The sequence below is a fragment of the Falco peregrinus genome, chromosome 11 (genome assembly GCF_023634155.1).
Source record: "Falco peregrinus isolate bFalPer1 chromosome 11, bFalPer1.pri, whole genome shotgun sequence".
NCBI lineage: Eukaryota > Metazoa > Chordata > Aves > Falconiformes > Falconidae > Falco > Falco peregrinus.
The window spans coordinates 22455981-22472837 of NC_073731.1; the positions used below are offsets into that span (position 1 = coordinate 22455981).

Below are 16857 nucleotides of genomic sequence, written 5' to 3' on the forward strand. Positions count from 1 at the left end.
CCCGAGCTGTGCCGCGTCTCCTCCTGCCAACTTGCACCTTCACACAACGTTGTAATCGCCTCGAAGACGCTTTGCAATTCACTGTCAGTTTCTTTCCTGTTTGTCGCAGGGTGTGTGAGAATAGCTTAAACCCCAACCGCTGCCCGCTTGTCCCGGCCTCTTCTGCCCCAGGCCTGTGGGACGGTTACAGCCGGGCTGCCCCACGGCGCGGCCAGCGGGAGGGAGGCCGGGGCAGCGGTGCGGGGGCACAGCACGGAGCTGCGGGGTGCTGAGGCAGCCCCTCTCCTCGGGGCAGCCTGTGCCTGGGTTGCAGCCCCCTCTGGGCAGGAGGGGGTCTGGGAGAGTCAGGGGGGCCTAGCGTGCGAGGGAGGAAAGCTGCAGCACGTAACTGGGTGTGGGGAGAGCTGGCCTAGCCCGGGTTTTGCTCAAAGCTCCTTCTGTTCCTCCTGGAGAAATTTTCTTTCTCTTCCCTCTGCTTTCCTATTTAAGCCAAAAAGGGAGGGGCGTAAATAAATATGTGGCGGTAGGTGCAAGAGGAGTGGGAATTCAGGTCACAGGAATGGTGGGATATATTGAGAGCATCAGAAAGTGTCAGAGGGACAGAGCTTATTTAAATAATGTCTGATCTTGTAGTTACTGTAGATGTGCTGCCTGTGACAGCAGTGTATGTTTGTATACACCTGTCCCTTAATTCAAAGAATACAGCATTCTCTGTGTATATATATATCATAGTACTCAAATTGTTCAGCTATGATCACTTTGTGTGACTTGTGAAATGAAAAATTGGGGTTTTTTATTCTTTTTTATCAAATATATATGTACAGGGTCTCTGAACAGAAGTATGGGACATGTTTAAACCATTTTTTTAGTCCAATAAAATGTAGCGTTTGTTAAGACAAAAAAAAAGAAAAGTCATTTTCCCTGAGATAGACACAAGGAGGAAAACAGTACCATCACATCTTTGTGCCGTGGCTCATGATGGGCTAAGTCTGTGTGTGTGTTTCAAAAAGTTGTGCCAGTGCAATAGGGAATAGTAGGAATGAACTGAGAATTCTGCTTATTTTATTCTGGTGACTTAATTCTTATTGGCTAAAGCCAGTTAAAATACTCTGTGATATTTTGGTTTATGCAGAAGTGTTCAAAAGCAAGTTGGGGCTAACTAGGGAGGAATGTCATCCTTTCTCAGTGTCCCATAAGTTGTAGATGCTCTGGTGCTTTTCCAAGCCAGGCAGTACAGAATCAGGAGCTGATCATTATGTGAGCTGTCCAAATTAAACTGAGCATTAGTTCTTCAGTGTGTTTTGATATCTGAAATCCTCAAAGTGAAAAAATGTTTCTCTTCTAATGCAGCAAAGGATGCTTTGGATTCACAAATGTAGAAGTATACATAACTGTTTTTTCGTTTGGATTCTATCTGGTAATCTGTTAGTGTAGTGCTTGAAATGAGGATTTGGGGAGTTAGATGCTGAACGAAATGATTTAAAGGTGATTCAGTGTACGTATCTGTTACCCTTCCTTTTTCTTTTCTCCTATTCCTTCCTCCTGTTCCTGCAGTGATCTGGCTCCATGTTTGATATCACAGCACTACAGCTGTATTTGCTGATCTGATGCTCAGCAACTTTGGGGGACCGCCAGGAAAAAAAGTGAGGTGGATATTCCCATTGTGTTGAATACCCTTCTGGCTGAGATCTAGGGTACTCAGTACGTGCTAGTGGAGGTTTCTGGTTCCTTTCAGTGATTCCTTTGTGAAACAAAGTTAAGGGAACTTTCTGTTCCAATGTAATGATGGATTAACGATCATGGATGAGAAAGCACTTGTTTAGTGCGTCCCAGACATCTGACTTAAAGGCCCAACTACCCATGCAGTCTATCCTGAGTGCTAAGGTGGTCTGTCCTTATCGTAGCTTTTTCTTAAAGGTGTTTTTTTTGTATAGCAGAGTATATATATTTTATTTACTTGTAAACTGTGAAATAATTGTAAGTGCAGACAAGATTAAATTAATATTGGCCTTTTCATATCCATTTCCAAAGGCTAAAGAACAGAAAGGGATATCAGTGAGTTGTGATACGAGGAATGTTCTTTAATGATAACTGAAAATATAGGCCACTAGTGAAACTTCAGATGATTTAGAAGATTACAATTACTAATGATAATTAAAATTCTAATGAATTTTGTTGGGTATCTGCAGTTCAGACAAGGAACAGGATAATATGAAATACTTTGTTCGGTGGTTTTCAGAGTCTAATATGGTAATTATACATTGCTTAGCTCATTGGTGGGTATCCTAACAATATTTAAAAAAATAGTTTAATGGTGCTTGCATTACAGATTGGCAGAAGGAGCTGACTGCATTGATCCTTGTGAGAGGATTAAAAAAGGGCATTGAAAATTTAGGGAATTGGATCATCTTTGCCAAGTCTCTAGGTTGATCATAGGTTGGACTGAAGGGGCAGACCTCTTCCGAGTTTGACCTTCAGAAAAGGATATGAATAACAAAGTTGAACAACACATAAATTATTACATCCTGACTTAAAGTTGGCAAGGCTGGTAGATATAGAAGGCGATGTAACATTAGAACAAGTGTGAACAGGGCCTCTGGGTTTTATTCCAGATTCTTACTAACTGGCTGGGTAATTACTCATCTCTCTGGGTCTCCTTCTGCCCATCTGGTAACTTACCTAGCTGCCAAAACTGTTGCAAGGCTTTAACTAAAGGTGAACTGCAAAGCAAAGCAGTTGGTGTGTGCCCTTTGGTGTTCTTCTGTGATGTGTAGCGATGCCTATGATATCTTCTTCCCCCAGCTCTACAGGCTCCTTATATCAAGTACACCAGCTATTAGAAAAGAAGGTTAGTAATATTTCACCTATTGTACATATGAACTGTCTGGTAGTGAATGAAGGAGCAACAGCTGCCAAGGTTAAAATTAGTTGCCAAATGTTAGATTACTCAAGAGTGAGGAAAAGTTGATAAAATCTTCTTCAATGTAGACTACGCTGGAAGAAGAGGACTTTGATGTGCAAGGTGAGAGAAAGAACTTAGACTTGTGAAGGAAAATGTTTTAGGTTTTTTGGGAGATTGCAAGAAAAGGTGACGCTTCTCTTTTCTGTCTTGTCTCCTCCAAAATGTGTGAAAGATTGCAGTGGCTGGGCTATGTAGTAAGATGATGTTATGAAATCTGAGAGGCTTTGGGAAGGATTCTTGAAAAATGAAAGAGGAAGAGAGCTAGTTTGTGGGGAGCATGAGGGGTATGTTATTGTCACCTAGCAAGAGGAAAGTGTAGATTCAGTGACTTCCATCTTAAAGCAACAGCTGCGTGGTGCTTGCAGTACAGCAGGATGGTGTTTTGGTCTCTGGGGTGCAAGTAGTGTGGACTCCTTGTGCTTGCCTATATGCATCGCGTGTTCACAGCATCAATTATTCTGGGGTGTGTCACTGTGGATAGTCTCAGTTGGGTTGAGAGCACCCTATTTTTCTTTAGCTAACAATAGGCTAATTATTGTTAAACAGCTTTGGCTGAGTTGCAATGAAGTATATAGTGACTTGCACAAGATAATTGCAGTTATAAATTAAAGATGTTTTTGATATTTTTTTTTTGTGTGTGGATATGCTCTTACTGCTGTTTATAAGCCCAATACAGAACTTAGATTACAAAGGCTCTTGTGATCAATATTTATATAAAGAAAAAAATCCTGACAAAGTACAGGCTTCTCTATGGTGTGTAGCCAAGCCTCATTTTCACTGCGATTTTCTGCTGGACAAAGTCATTTATAATTAATTAGGCAATGAGTGTTTAAGGAGAAACAAACACACAAGGATAGTCAGATGTGTGCGCATTGATGGCGGTAAGTAAAGCGGAAATACTATCTTAGTAAATGCACAGCTTCACATTCACAGTGAGGTTCTGTGCAGCTTATATTAAGCCAAGTAGCCTTAATTAGCTCCGTTTATTGGGAGTAATGTGGCCCTAATATGAATTAATAGGAAGAGACTGGGAAGATGGTGGGGGTTGTGCTCTACATAGCTTTGTTTTGTGAGATGTCCTCTGTGCCATTTTGCCTAGAATGTACATCTTTATTTCTAATCACAGTGACTCTGCTGTTAAAATACCTCACTGTCTTGTATTTGGATGTTGGACTTCTCTGAAGCTAAATGAAGAATGCTGGGGAACATGCCACTGTTTGCCTTTTTTCAGATTTTTTTTTTTCCCCCTTCAGCAACAAATGATTGTATGTTTTTTTTTTTACTTTTTAACTTCCAGACTGAAAACCCAAGTTTATATGTGTTTTTTTTGTTTTGTTTTTTCAGATTGTTTCAAGAAAAAATCCAGAGGATGTCCAGGAGGTAACAGTTTAAACTTGTGCAAATGTCTTTGTGTATCCCACTATGCCTTTTGAAGCATCTTTGGTGTAATTTAGCAATTTCTGTGTGTTTTGTCACTGAAGTTGAGCAGTTTTTTGTACCTTTCCATTTGTCTTTAGCTTTCATGGTTGAAAACAGTAGCTAGCGTAACATGTTGCAATTCATCTCTCAGTGATGAATCATGACTTGAAACAAAGTCTTAGGGAGGAAAGCGTCTTTTGATGACAAAACTGCTTTGATAACTTTGTAAGCTCTTTTCTCAGGGGTAGAATTGGCAAATTGATGGTTACTTAACTCTTACTGATAAAATTAGAGATCAGTCCACAATCCAAGTCTTAGGTCTCAGCTGTAGGTACTCTTTTCCTCTTTAACCAATACTTCATTGAAAAGCCTACACCATTACTGTCTGTTACTGAAGAGAGAAAATGGAGGAGCATAGGAGTAGCTGAGAGAGATGAGACTGCAAGTCGTACATTATGCCTATCTCTCTGAGGCTCCTTTAGTATTTTCTAGTGGTATACTTTGATAAAACTTTAAAATTACTTACTCTTCTGAAAAGTCTCTGAATAAGGGTCTGCTGTATTCTTGTGCCTCTTTAATAGCTCAAAAGACTGTCAGCAACCATTTTATTGAGACAAAAAAATACATCATGTGTGTGTATGTTGTGGGTTTGGTTTTAGTGTTTTGGTTTTTTTTTTTTTTTAGATTTAAACACCTTTTTTCCCTCTTGATTTCTTCTGGACTAATGGCTTGACATTGATACTATTATACTATGTACATGCAAAACCTTCCTTCAAAAGCGCAACCTTACAGCTTTTCAGACATTGTGTAACATGCATATGTTCAATTTCTGGTGCAGTCTCTCACTACAGTTGAGGAGAACCTGGATAGTTGATGAAAGAAGAGCCCATAGATGAATTCATTGCATCTCTATGTGGTCAAACAATGAGTTACTGATTAGTGGCTTGGCAGAGGTGAGAATTGGCTAATACACCTAACACCCGTTTGTTGCATCCTGCTTTGAAATCTTGAGAATCAGACAAACATGAGCATTCGTGCTTTTTGCATTTTTTTTTAATCTCTAGAAGATTAAAATAGCCTATCAGAATCAAGAGATGATCATGGATCTAGTTTAGCTGCATTATTGTAGTTTGTAGATTGATGTTCACCTTTTCCAGGGACACTCCTGAATTGAATCTATCCATGAGCACATTCTGCCATTACCTTAAACTTCATTTGTGGAAAAAACACTTTATAGCAGCTGTTGATGAGCCATTCATCAGAAAAATATGTTGTAAGTGTCTTTCAGCTGGAGTCTTGCATGAATTATATGTTAAGTAGTTTTGAAACAGTAGCAAAACTGTATCTTTTAGTCACTGCTTTGGTTGTTGGCTTTGATTTTTCTGTGGCTGTAGGTTAGCCATGCAGAGTTCTACATACTCTAGGCAATAAGAAGGCATAAATGTGCTATGAACTTATTGATGACTGCCCTTTGCCACCCTTCATTTTATCAAATGAATTATTTTGCATGTGATAGCATGTTAGGTTGTGGTGTGATTCTGTTATAAGCAAGCATCTGAAAGTACCTATTATTACAAGGAATATCCTAGATGGTAGTTGCCATAAGGGTGAGTTGTAGTCAGAAAAGCACATAGGCTGGGAGCTTTTCTGTTTTACTGGCTTCTTATGATAAAAAAAATAGTGGACAGCCTTTGAAAGAAAAAGAACATGGTCCTAACCTGTTTTTCCAGAATGCTCAATTAGAAATTCAATAGACAAAATCTTGTCTTGTGCACACAACCACCCTGTTGCTTTACAATCTGTCTGGTGCAACCACCTTCCCGCACCCATACAGGATCACTTGGTTGTGCCTGCTTACTCATTCAGAAGTCTCTTTTAATGTCACTGCTGTGATCTTAATACATACATTACATACATACAACTGCACATAAGGCTATGTGCTGTGACCTCAACTCTACTTACCAGTTTTCTGTCGCCTCTTTTTAACTGCCCTTTGGGATGCCAGCCTTTAATACAGCATCTCTCCCACTGCAGCCAATTGTATTTCAAGATAATCCTAGCTGTTGTTGCTGAGACAGGAAGGAAGATAACCTTGTAAGGGCTTTCTTCTCAAAAGGATGAAAGAAGGTAATAGGAAGTTGTGTGTGTAGGACTTAATATATACAGAAAGGCTAGTGGACTTCAATTTTCTTGCTTCTGGGGATTGATGGTGGCAGCATCGTGAGGCAGTTGTAGCTAGGGTAGTCCTGTGGGTATTTTTCTCTCATTCATGAAGGAGAAAGGGTTGTTCATTGTGGAACAGATGAATCATACGAGTTAATAGAGATCTACTGGCTGTAGCCATGACAAGCACCTTATTGCATTACAAGTCTAACATATGTTTTATGATATACTTGCTGTGCTTCGTTGGGCCTCAGTGCAACGTGTCCTTCCTCCAAATCTGATTTCTAATGAGTATATTAGAGTGGGAACTTTGCTAACTTTGCTGAGGCGCATGCATGCAAAGGCATGATTTCTGTGAGCTTGTGAAAGGTTTGAGGATGACCTTGACTGCTTTTGCTATGCAAGCTGCTTACAGATATTTATTTTTTTTCTTCTTGGCTATTGGGAGATCACTTGCAGCAGTAAAAAATGACACTTTTTAAAGTGGAGTGGAATCTCGTGTTCTTATTTTCTGGCAGCTTTTCACGTTGTCTCCAAGTACTGACAGTAGAGTAACTTAATGTTTCAAGACTTCACCATCTTAAGCAGTTTTGTGTTTTATATGCGTACTGCTCAAGAAGTGCTAATCATCTACTTTCTGGATATTGGATTAGGTGAAAGTACAGCATTGAAAAATTACTGTTTCTGATAGCGAAATAACTAGTTTGCCTTCTTGAAAGATCCTGATTTTTCTTCCCTTGTCTGTTGAACTCAACCAAGTTCTAGTTGTAATTGACTCCTGAAAATGTGTGCGTAATAGTTGGGGCTGAATCAGGCCTGCTAGTTTCAGTATAGCCAAGTTTATAAGGTGGCTAGACTGTTGCCATATTAAAGCTTTGCATATCTACTGTTAACAGTCCTGTTACCTTGTAACTGCATTGTTCTGTAGGTAGGACTTGCACCTGCTGAAACTTAGAAGGCCTCTGACTTTGGTGTTTAAAAGCAACCAACCAACCAACCTCCAAAACTCCAAGAAAACAACAAAAAAAACTCCTCTAAAATTAAACTTTGTACTGAGCTCTAAACCTGGTTTGCTTGAAAAAAGTAGTTTTTCAATTAAGCTTGCTCATGAGAAGGCAGCCTGTTAAATCAGTCACAAATATTTGGAATCTCTTAAATTGTGGTTAGTTGTATTAAGCTAATTGAAACATTTGACTGATGGAACACTGGAATCAACTGCTGAATGCGTTGCAGTCTCTCTTGTGTTTTTTGTGTGTGTCGTGTCTCCCCACCCCGCCCTGTTCTGCTTTCATCACTTTACATTAGTGTTGAGGGTTGTTATGATGGCTTAGTGAGTCTGACCAAAAATGAGACCAAGATATAAAATGTCTTTGTCCATTTTTTTTTCATCCCGATGGCAAACTTGTTAGCAGTCAAATGTAAATTTTGTTGCTCAGTTCTTTCCCTGGCATGACTCTCCTGTTGGGTTCTCCTCCTGCCTTGAATGGAAAGAATAAAAAGAAGGAGATGGAAGAAGGATAAGGTGGATACCTGGCTGGGAGATGACTACCTTTTTCTGGAGAGGATGGATCAGGAAAAGCTGGTGTAATGAACCAATGCTGCCTTTGCATTCCTGAAGTTGGAGATTCTGTCTAGATTTCAAAAGGAACATAATCAATTTTTTATCATGGTTATTAGTAACAAACCATTTAAAATGTGGGCTTGCATTTACACTTGATCAGTGTTTTACATAAATTACAAGCTAGTTTATAGTTCTGGATGCTCAATGTGCTGTCCTTAAGAATCCCTTACTTGTATTGATTTCTCTTCCCTCATTTTCTCTTTTGCTGTTGTCTCTTCCCCATACTTGCAGCTGCACCAAGCACATCATGCTATTGAGTGCTGGATAGCGCAACACTACTATTCAGCTTTTTTTTCCTCTCTTACTGGTTCCCTGTGTAGGTCTGGATCTCAGCGTGACTGAAACGGTGCTGCCTTTGCCTTCTCTGTTTCCTTCTTTCAGCTTTTACTTCATATTTTTTTCTATGCACTGTAGTCTTTTTAGCCAAAATTGGTGTTAAGGACAGATGACCATTTTTTAAATGGTTGTTAAACAGTTGGTAGTTCAGACTGTCTATTTTTGTTAAACATATTTGCTGAAGGTAGAGCTCTGATTTGCTTAAAAAACTGTATTTGTGGTGTGATGCAGTGCAAACAACCTCACTAACACTTCTTTCCCCTTTCTCTGCTGCAGATAGTCGTTTGGAAGAGATACAGTGACTTTAAGAAACTGCACAAAGATCTCTGGCAAATTCATAAAAACCTATGCAGACATACAGAACTCTTTCCACCTTTTGCCAAAGCAATAGTATTTGGTAAGCATAATTCCTTCCTGACACTGAAATACTTTGACTCAGTATCTACAAATACATCTTGTTTTGCAGCTGCATGGAACTCTTTTCCATGTGTTTTACTACTCAATTTTTAGTGTGTTGTGTCTTACTTGTAGGTGTGCTGGTATCATACCTTGATACTTTTATTCATTTTTTTTGACAGGGGTGGTTATAGCCTTGCTTCCATGTTAGAAATATTAGCTCAGATATTTATTGGCATATATGTCCTGTATCTTCACAACATGCATTCCTTGTTTTCAGGAGCATAACGTGTATATAGCTTTGTGAACAGCACTTGAGCAGTGAACAAAGATTTTCACATGAGCTGTCTGATTTTTAGCAATGAATTATAGTAAACTATCAGGTGGCTGTTGCAGAAAAGGATTTTATTCTAGGAATTTGATTGTAATTATCAATTTTATTGGCTAGGCTTTTGAGGTCAGTTTTACATATAGCAGTTAACTATTTCACCAGAACAACCTGTAAGAGTATTGTGACTCTGTGAGAAATACATGGGACAAAGTCAAAGGTCTTAACTTAAATCTGATGTATATGTCATTGTGAATGAGCCATAGGTGGACTTTCAGTGAAGTGGTATGACTCCATGTAGAACTACAGCTACCACACTTTTTTTTTTTTTTTAGCAGTATGTTGTGCTTATAAAATAAATGGTGGTGTAGTGGGTTTTTTTTGTTGTTTGTTTTAGCACATATTCTTTGTGTTCAGCACAAACTGTTGCTGTTTTTTTGGTGTGCATATATATTGCACAACATCCACTGGGTTTTTAAACATCTCTTCAGCATTTTTTTAATGTGTCCAGCATGTTTGGCATCTTTTTTTGCATGCATCTACCGCATGCTTTGTGAGTGTTTTTTGAGTCGTTTTGAAGGCGTTGCTGCCTGGAATGGGTTTGGTGCTTTTTGGCATGCACCTACCATGTGCTTTCAAGCCTTTTTTCCAGGCATTTTAATGTCATCTTTTTTTTTTAGGTGTCCAAGAAGCATTTGGCCTTTCTTTACCTACATCTACCATGTGTTCTTGGTTTGGTTTAGGTTTGGCTGAGCTTTTTGATTTCTGAAGTGGTTTTGGGGTTACTAAAGCATTTCTGTGGCATTTAGGAGTTGTTCCAGCGTATTATTTTTTAAAGCGTCTGGTCTGTCTTGATGCTTTTTTCTGGTGTGCACCTACTTTAATATTTAGTGGTTTTTTGGCATGCATCTTCCACGTGCTTTTTTGGTTAGTTTTTTTTGGCAAGATTTCTGATGAGGATTTCATGCATTGTATTGTGGTTTTTTTGTTTAAGGCATGGCTGTGGCGTTCTTTGTGTCCAGGATTTCTTCGTGTTTTTTGGCATGCACCTACCACTTCTTTTTTCGAGTATTTCTAAGGCATTTCTGAGGTGTTGCTGTCAGTCCAAAATGTTTGGTGCTTTTTGGTGTTCGTGGTGTTTTTGTTTTTTTTTTTTGTACCATGTGCTCTTTTTTGGTGTGGTTTTTGGCAGGCGTTTTAGTTTCTAATGTGGTTTTGGGGCTACTAAGGCATTTTCATGGTGTTTTAGTATGTTTTGTTTTTTCAAGCATCCAGCTTGTGTGGTTTTTTAATGTACATTGTGTGATTTTGAGCATCTAGCACGTTTGGCATTTTTTGGCAAACATCTACTGTGTGCTCTCTTCTTTGGCAAGGTTTCTGGTATGAACTCTATGCTTTTTTTGGTGTGGTTTTGGGTTCCTAAGGCATTGCTGCAATGTTTCTGTGTGGTTGGGGTTTCTGTTTGTTTTTTTGTTTGTTGGTTGGTTTTTTTTTTTTGCATCTAGTATCTGGTGTTCCTTAAGTGTAGCTTTTCTTTCATGCATGTACCGCATGATTTTTCAGTGGATTTTAAATAATTTTGCAGCACTTTTTAATGTGTCCAGTGTATTTGTTGTGTTTTTGGCATTGCTAACTGCAGAGCACCACATGCAATTATCAGGCATTTTAACAGGTTTTTAAGCTTCCAACATGTTTGGCATTTTTTTTTTTTTTTGATAATTCTACCATGTGCTCTTTTTTTGGATGTGGTTTTAGGCAGACTTTTCAGTTTGTAAGGTGTTTTTGGCCAGGCTTAGGTGTTTTGGGGTTATTAAGGTCTTTTCGTGGTGTTTACAAGTTGTTTTAGTTTGGTGGTTGGTTCTTTTGTGTGTGGTTTTTGGGCTGGGTTTTTTTGTTTGTTTGTTTTTTTAAAGCATTCAGCCTATATTTATAGCTTCTGTATGCACCTTGCACAGTGTTTAGTGTCCAGCCTATCTGGCATTTCTGTGAATGCATCTAACGTATGCTCTTTTTTTGGCAAGGTTTCTGGTGTGAATTTTGCATTGTTATTTTGGGTGTGAGTTTTGGTTCCTAAAGGGTTTTCACAGCATGTTTGGCATTGCTGCAGTGGTGTGTTAAGCATCTAGCAAGTTTGGCATTTTTTGGCATGCATCTCCCACAAACTCTTTTTTGCCAAGTTTTAAGGTTTTTTTTGTTTGTTTCTGAGGTGTGGTAGCAGTGTTGTTTTCTATTGCCACGTTGTTTCTAATATGTTTTGATGGGTTTTTAAACCTGCAGCACACTTTCAGCATTTTTTTTTGTAGGCATCTATGATGTGCTTTTAGGTGTTTTTAGCATCCAGCATGGGTTTGGTTTTTGTTTTTTGCATTCTGTTACCACATGCCTTTTTCGTGTTTTTTCCATATTGTTTTAGCATTTTTAGTGTTCAGCACATTTGGTGCTTTTTGGCATGCATGTAGTGCCTGCTTTTGTGTGTATTTGCATGTTTTCCATGTGTTGTGCCTGTTTTCCATGTTTGTCACATGTATTTTTGCATGTTTTTTCCTTGTGTTGTGGATGGTTTAGTATCCACTCAGCGTTTGGTATGTTTTGGCATGCATCTAGCACAGATTTTTGAAGGTTTTCATTGTGTAGAATTTATAGCGATGTTGAGCATGCATCTAGAGCGTATTTTCCCACACTCTTTCTGTCTCATATTAGCATGTTTTAGCATCCAGTGTGTTGCACATTTTTTGGCATGCATCTATTGCATGTTTTTGTGTGTTTTTTCCCTGTGTCACAGTTTTAGTGTGTTTCAGTGTCTGGTATGCTTTTGGCAGTTCTACTACATACTTCACATAGAAAAATGTGCAAAACATTTTTAGCATTTTTGCATGCTTTTAGTATAAGCTTTTGTGTGCTTTTGTGTATCCTAGCATTTTTTCATGATTTTTCTGCATTTTTAGTGGGTTTTTTTGGTCTGTGTGGTTTTCTTTTTCTTCATTTTTTTTGTTTTGTTTGGGTTTTTAAAATTATTTTTGTATTCTACTTTTTTTGATGTGTTTTTTTTTTTTTTTTTTTCTTCTTTTTGGCGTCTACTATTACTTTGGGATAGTCAAGCCTGTCTGTTTGGAAAGTGCAAAAACCGAGGTTGTTTAGTCAGCCTTTTTTCCACCACTTTGTGTGACAGCAATGTAATACTGCCTGGGGTTACAGTTCTGTAGGTTTTTGCTGGCCCTCCTTTGCCTTGAGTGCCGAGAAACTGTATGAAACCCCGCTGGAGGCAAAACCTCAGCCTGGAAAGCACAAATTTTCCCTTTGTTTCAGGACCAAATACTGCCATAGACGTGTAATTTTCACTACTTACTGTTTGTTTTTGATGTCTGCTGTGTGTAGGCACGGGACTGAGATGCTTTAAAGAATATACTGACATAAACGACTTGAACAAGTTGAAGTTAGTTTATAACCCAAGTCTAATCTGCCCCTAGAGCTTTTAGGGAGCCTCTGACTTAGCCCTTTCTTGTGTGGGCCAACTAAGTGAGAGGGAAGGAGTCAGAACTCTGTTGCAGATTTTACGGCTCTGTGCAGAGCTGGGTAAAATTCCTAGTTTAAATTGTCTTTCACTGTAATCAAATTTCATGCAATTTTATTTTTGCTTATTTATGGAGTTGGAAGTGGTATAAGTTTCTGCGCTGGGTCAGAAATTGTGCCCTAATGGTGAAATAGAGAATATAGTATTAGTTTCATCCTGACGTGATTTTATATCTGATTTATAGAGTGCTCCCTGGACAAAGTATTTACAAAGCTAATATTTGCGAAGCATAGTTTAATTTCACCTGGAAGATATGATAGCTGCTCATAAGGGAGGAAAGTGAAGGGTGAAAAGAGAATCAGGGTGGAAGAAAATGTGGGCTCTAATATATTAAATAATTTTAATTTTTAAGAAATGCAAATTAGCTGTTTTTACATTAATTAGCCCTGTAAGCAAAGGAAGAATTGAGTGAAATCTCTTCTGAAAGACAGCCTTCTTCTGTTGTATTTGGTGAACAAGTGACTGCAATGTACCTTGTAAGAGAAGGAAATTACAGAAATATTCAATGTAGTTAATTTCAAAGAGTTTTTTTGTAAATAAAACTAAACCAAAACAAAGCCCACTACCTTTGAATGAAGCTGAGCCATGGAAGAATACAAGGAAGAGGAGGTAATGTAAAAACAAATCTTAAATGATTCATGCATAGCTGAAAGGAACAGAAATGTCTGACTCTTCAATTTAAGAATTAGGTTTCTATTTACGCGTAAAATTTTACTGTGCATCCTTCAGTCTCACTTCTACGCATAATAAAAGCTGTGTGTTTTATTTAAATTTAGAGCATTTATCTGCAGATCAGTCTTAATACTTTTTGTACTAGAGGAAAAATGTAATCTTAGTAGATTTTTCAGTTTTGACAAACTTGATTTCAGTCTAGTTAGAGGTGAGCTGCAAGGTCCACCTCTGTTAAGACCTTTTGTTTTCAAGCTGATTTAATGAAGCATTTCTGCAGTGTTTCTCTCCTGTGATAATACTGCACTTGTTGCAGTTTTTAAACTAGTTACTAATTAGCATTGCCAGTAGTTGCTGGCTTATTGTTGATTTTTTTTTTTTATATGTGTGTGCTTTAAGTAATGTATATATATATAGTTCTGAGCAGAGTACACTTTAAAAAATGAGCATTGGTGGTTCTGACAGTCAGACTTGCTTGTAGTAGAAGTATTAAACCTGAGCAGAATCTCAAGTTCAGCATGCAGAGTTTTAGGAGATGGTGTGAGACGTATTTAAAAACAAATGGGTCATGCTGTGCTTCCCTAGTTCATGCAACCAAAGGCTTGCCACACCCACAGAACTGACCTATGTTGCATGTGGTATACTACAGCTTTTGATAATTACAAAGTGCAAGTGCATGTATTCATATGCTGTTACAATAGAGCTGGTCACATCAAAGCATGAAACCTGTTATGGGTGGGAAAAAGAAATAATTTTGCTGTTTCTGTACTTTGCTTGAACCTTTTCCGCCCATTTTATGCAGAGAACATAATGAACTTGAGCATGGGACTTTAAAATGTCCTAGCAGATCAGTTAAAACTTCTCTGAATTGTTATGCAGCAATTATGATACCTATTTTTGGGTAGTGATTACTCTCCTTACCCTAATATGCATAATTTCTTCAGTCTTTTCAAACTTTTTTTTTTTTTGACACTAAGTATTCCCGTATGTTGGCTATACATGGCATTTTGCCAGAATACCGGTAAATCTGTACTCAGCATGTGTTGTATCTAACAACTGCAGGAATGTATTCTAGTATTAAAAAAAAATACTCCCCCTGCCCTGACAAAAAGAAACCAAAACCCACCAGATACTGACAACTTGCTAGCAGTGAGTCAGAGAGGTGATCCACATTATAAAGCTCAGATAAGGATACTTCTGGAATTTGAAAATACCAAATGAAGTAGCATATTTAAGAACTGGGTGTGATGACTGTGTTGGAAGTCTTGTGAGAGTTAAACTAACTGAAACATGAACACTAGTTTTGTTCGGTGTTTTGTTCAGATCTGCTCCACAAAATGATTTGTGGATTCTCTTTACAGGAATTTACGTTTGGCTTCCATTTGTATAAGAAATACTGAATGGAAAACTGCTGGAGGGAGTAGCAGAACTGTGCTAATGCATTTGCCATAGGCTAAGATTGTAGTTGATGCTTCCTAAAACCCTGGAAAGACATGGACATATAGTGAAGCTTCCATGTTGTCTGAGAGATGTAAAGAATTGTGGAAATAATGTTGATTTAGATGCACAAAGGCTTCCTGATAGAAATGTTTGAAGAGTCAGCTGGGTATCTGAGCACCTTTGAACATCTGATTGAGAAAGGTAGTAATGAAGGTGCTGAGCAATACAAGATTGCTTGAAAGTATGAAAAAAGGGAGAGAGGGAAGGAATTAGTCAGGGTTGGCTGGGAATGAAACTGCCAGCAAGATGCCAGATAGTCTGTGAACAAACCAGTACTGAATTATGTTCTTCCTTCCCCCCAAGTCCTCTAGTTCTGTAAGTGGTTGTCCTGATAGTATATCATGATGCTGATGAGCTGGAAAATGTGACAGTGACTAATGTTTCAACAACTCTGTTCAAACATGTATTCATTTTTTTTAGCTCAGCTTCCTAAGAAAATAAGGCTTATGTAATTGTGCTGTCAGAAAGTCAAGCCTCTTACTCATGTGGCTAAATTTGAGAGGGAAGGCAGTTGCAAATGTAATTATATTTCTGCAAAGTCTGTGAAACAGCAGCTGAGTAAGAAGAGAGCATGTGCTGTGGTGCTACCAAGGGCCCGCGGGCTCGGCTCATACTGGTGGGGTTTGCAGTTTCCTGGACAATTGGTGAACGTGCTCTGGTCAGCCTGGCAATGCTGGTCCTGACATGTCCTGTCTGGTGTCCAGTGGAAGTACTGAGATGTGGATGAGAAAAACTAGTTTTTATTGGGTTTGATGATGAAGTAAAGTGGGGAAAAGTTCCCTAGGAAGCCAAGAAAAACAGCACATTACTTTCTTGCAAAAGTTACCTGTTTCTGGCCTTGTTAGGTGTTTACTTCTCTGTGATTGATTTTCTGTTGCATTATAACAGTGTTTGTGTTATTTTATAGATTCGTTTAACTGGCCTGTGCTGTTGTGCTTTACTGAGGGAAGGTTTTTTTTTCACGATACCGTATTTTGCATGAAATGAAGCAAAAGCCCTAATGCACCCCCAGTGTTGTTTGGAAGACATAGGAAGTTTGAGCAGTTTAATGGGGCCTGATTTCAGCGTTGCCACTCAACGTGGTAGCATTGCCTTTGCCTTCTTTCTCCTTGCTTGTTGCTAGCTCTTTTGTACAGCTGCTATTGTTTGTACAGCTGAAAGGGCAGGGTGAACAAGTCATGGAACTGATCCAGCTGAAAATTAGCCCAACGATGTCTTTCCTTTCTTTCATGGAAAAATAACCCCTAAAAGCTTTGTTTGTGATCTTGTGAGTATGCGTGTGTCTTTCTAGTTTTATTTTCTTTTTTCTGGTACCACATGGGCAGGAGCTTGAAGAATTTCTGGAAAGAATCCTGCTTTGATACTTCTTTTCTGGGATTATTTTTTTGCTTGCTCTAAGTATAAATGAATTTTGCTTCTATGTTCAATGTTTCTTTTGTCCTCTTCAAAGGTTAATGCCACAGAGCTGTCACAGGTGGTTCTTATTTTTCTGGTCATGCTGTTATAGCAATACTGTTTCTTGAACTTGTCTTCCCAGTCCTCTTTTTCCCTCTGTATAGCTATTCCAGTATCTGTTCTGTTCTCCTCCAATTATTACTGTTAACCTCTGCCCTTTTCCTTTTGTAAACTTGTAACTATTTCAACAACAAAGTGATGTTGATATGAAAAGCTAAAATAAGTTGTGTGCAATTGTGAAGAATGTGAATTTAAGGTAGCAATCCAAGGGTTTTCTCCTGAGAAGCAAATCTCTTCTGGTGAACTGTGGGATTGTTTTTTAAATGTGTTTTTTCTAATTGGAATGTCTTGAGTGTTGGGTAGGGAAAAGGGAAGGATCATACGTTTTAGTAAATGAGCTGTTTCCCAGCTCTGCTTACCTCTTGAATCCAGGAGGA

General features: G+C 38.6%; 1 protein-coding gene across 8 annotated transcripts in view; it reads left to right on the plus strand.

The window, feature by feature from the left end:
* The window catches only part of RPS6KC1 (ribosomal protein S6 kinase C1), a 90628-nt gene that overhangs the window by 435 nt on the left and 73336 nt on the right, over positions 1-16857 (plus strand). For 6 of the 8 annotated variants that reach the window (XR_008749158.1, XR_008749159.1, XM_055816087.1 and 3 more), the window contains exons 2-3: positions 4307-4342; positions 8778-8898. Coding sequence is in view for 6 of the 8 variants with exons in the window: in XM_055816087.1 (XP_055672062.1) it covers positions 4307-4342; positions 8778-8898 (157 nt within the window). In the remaining 2 variants the exon portion in view is untranslated. Of the gene's footprint in view, positions 1-4305; positions 4343-5219; positions 5335-5538; positions 5655-8777; positions 8899-16857 lie in introns of those variants that run through there. The other 2 variants (XM_027788484.2, XM_027788486.2) reach the window with 2 other exon arrangements.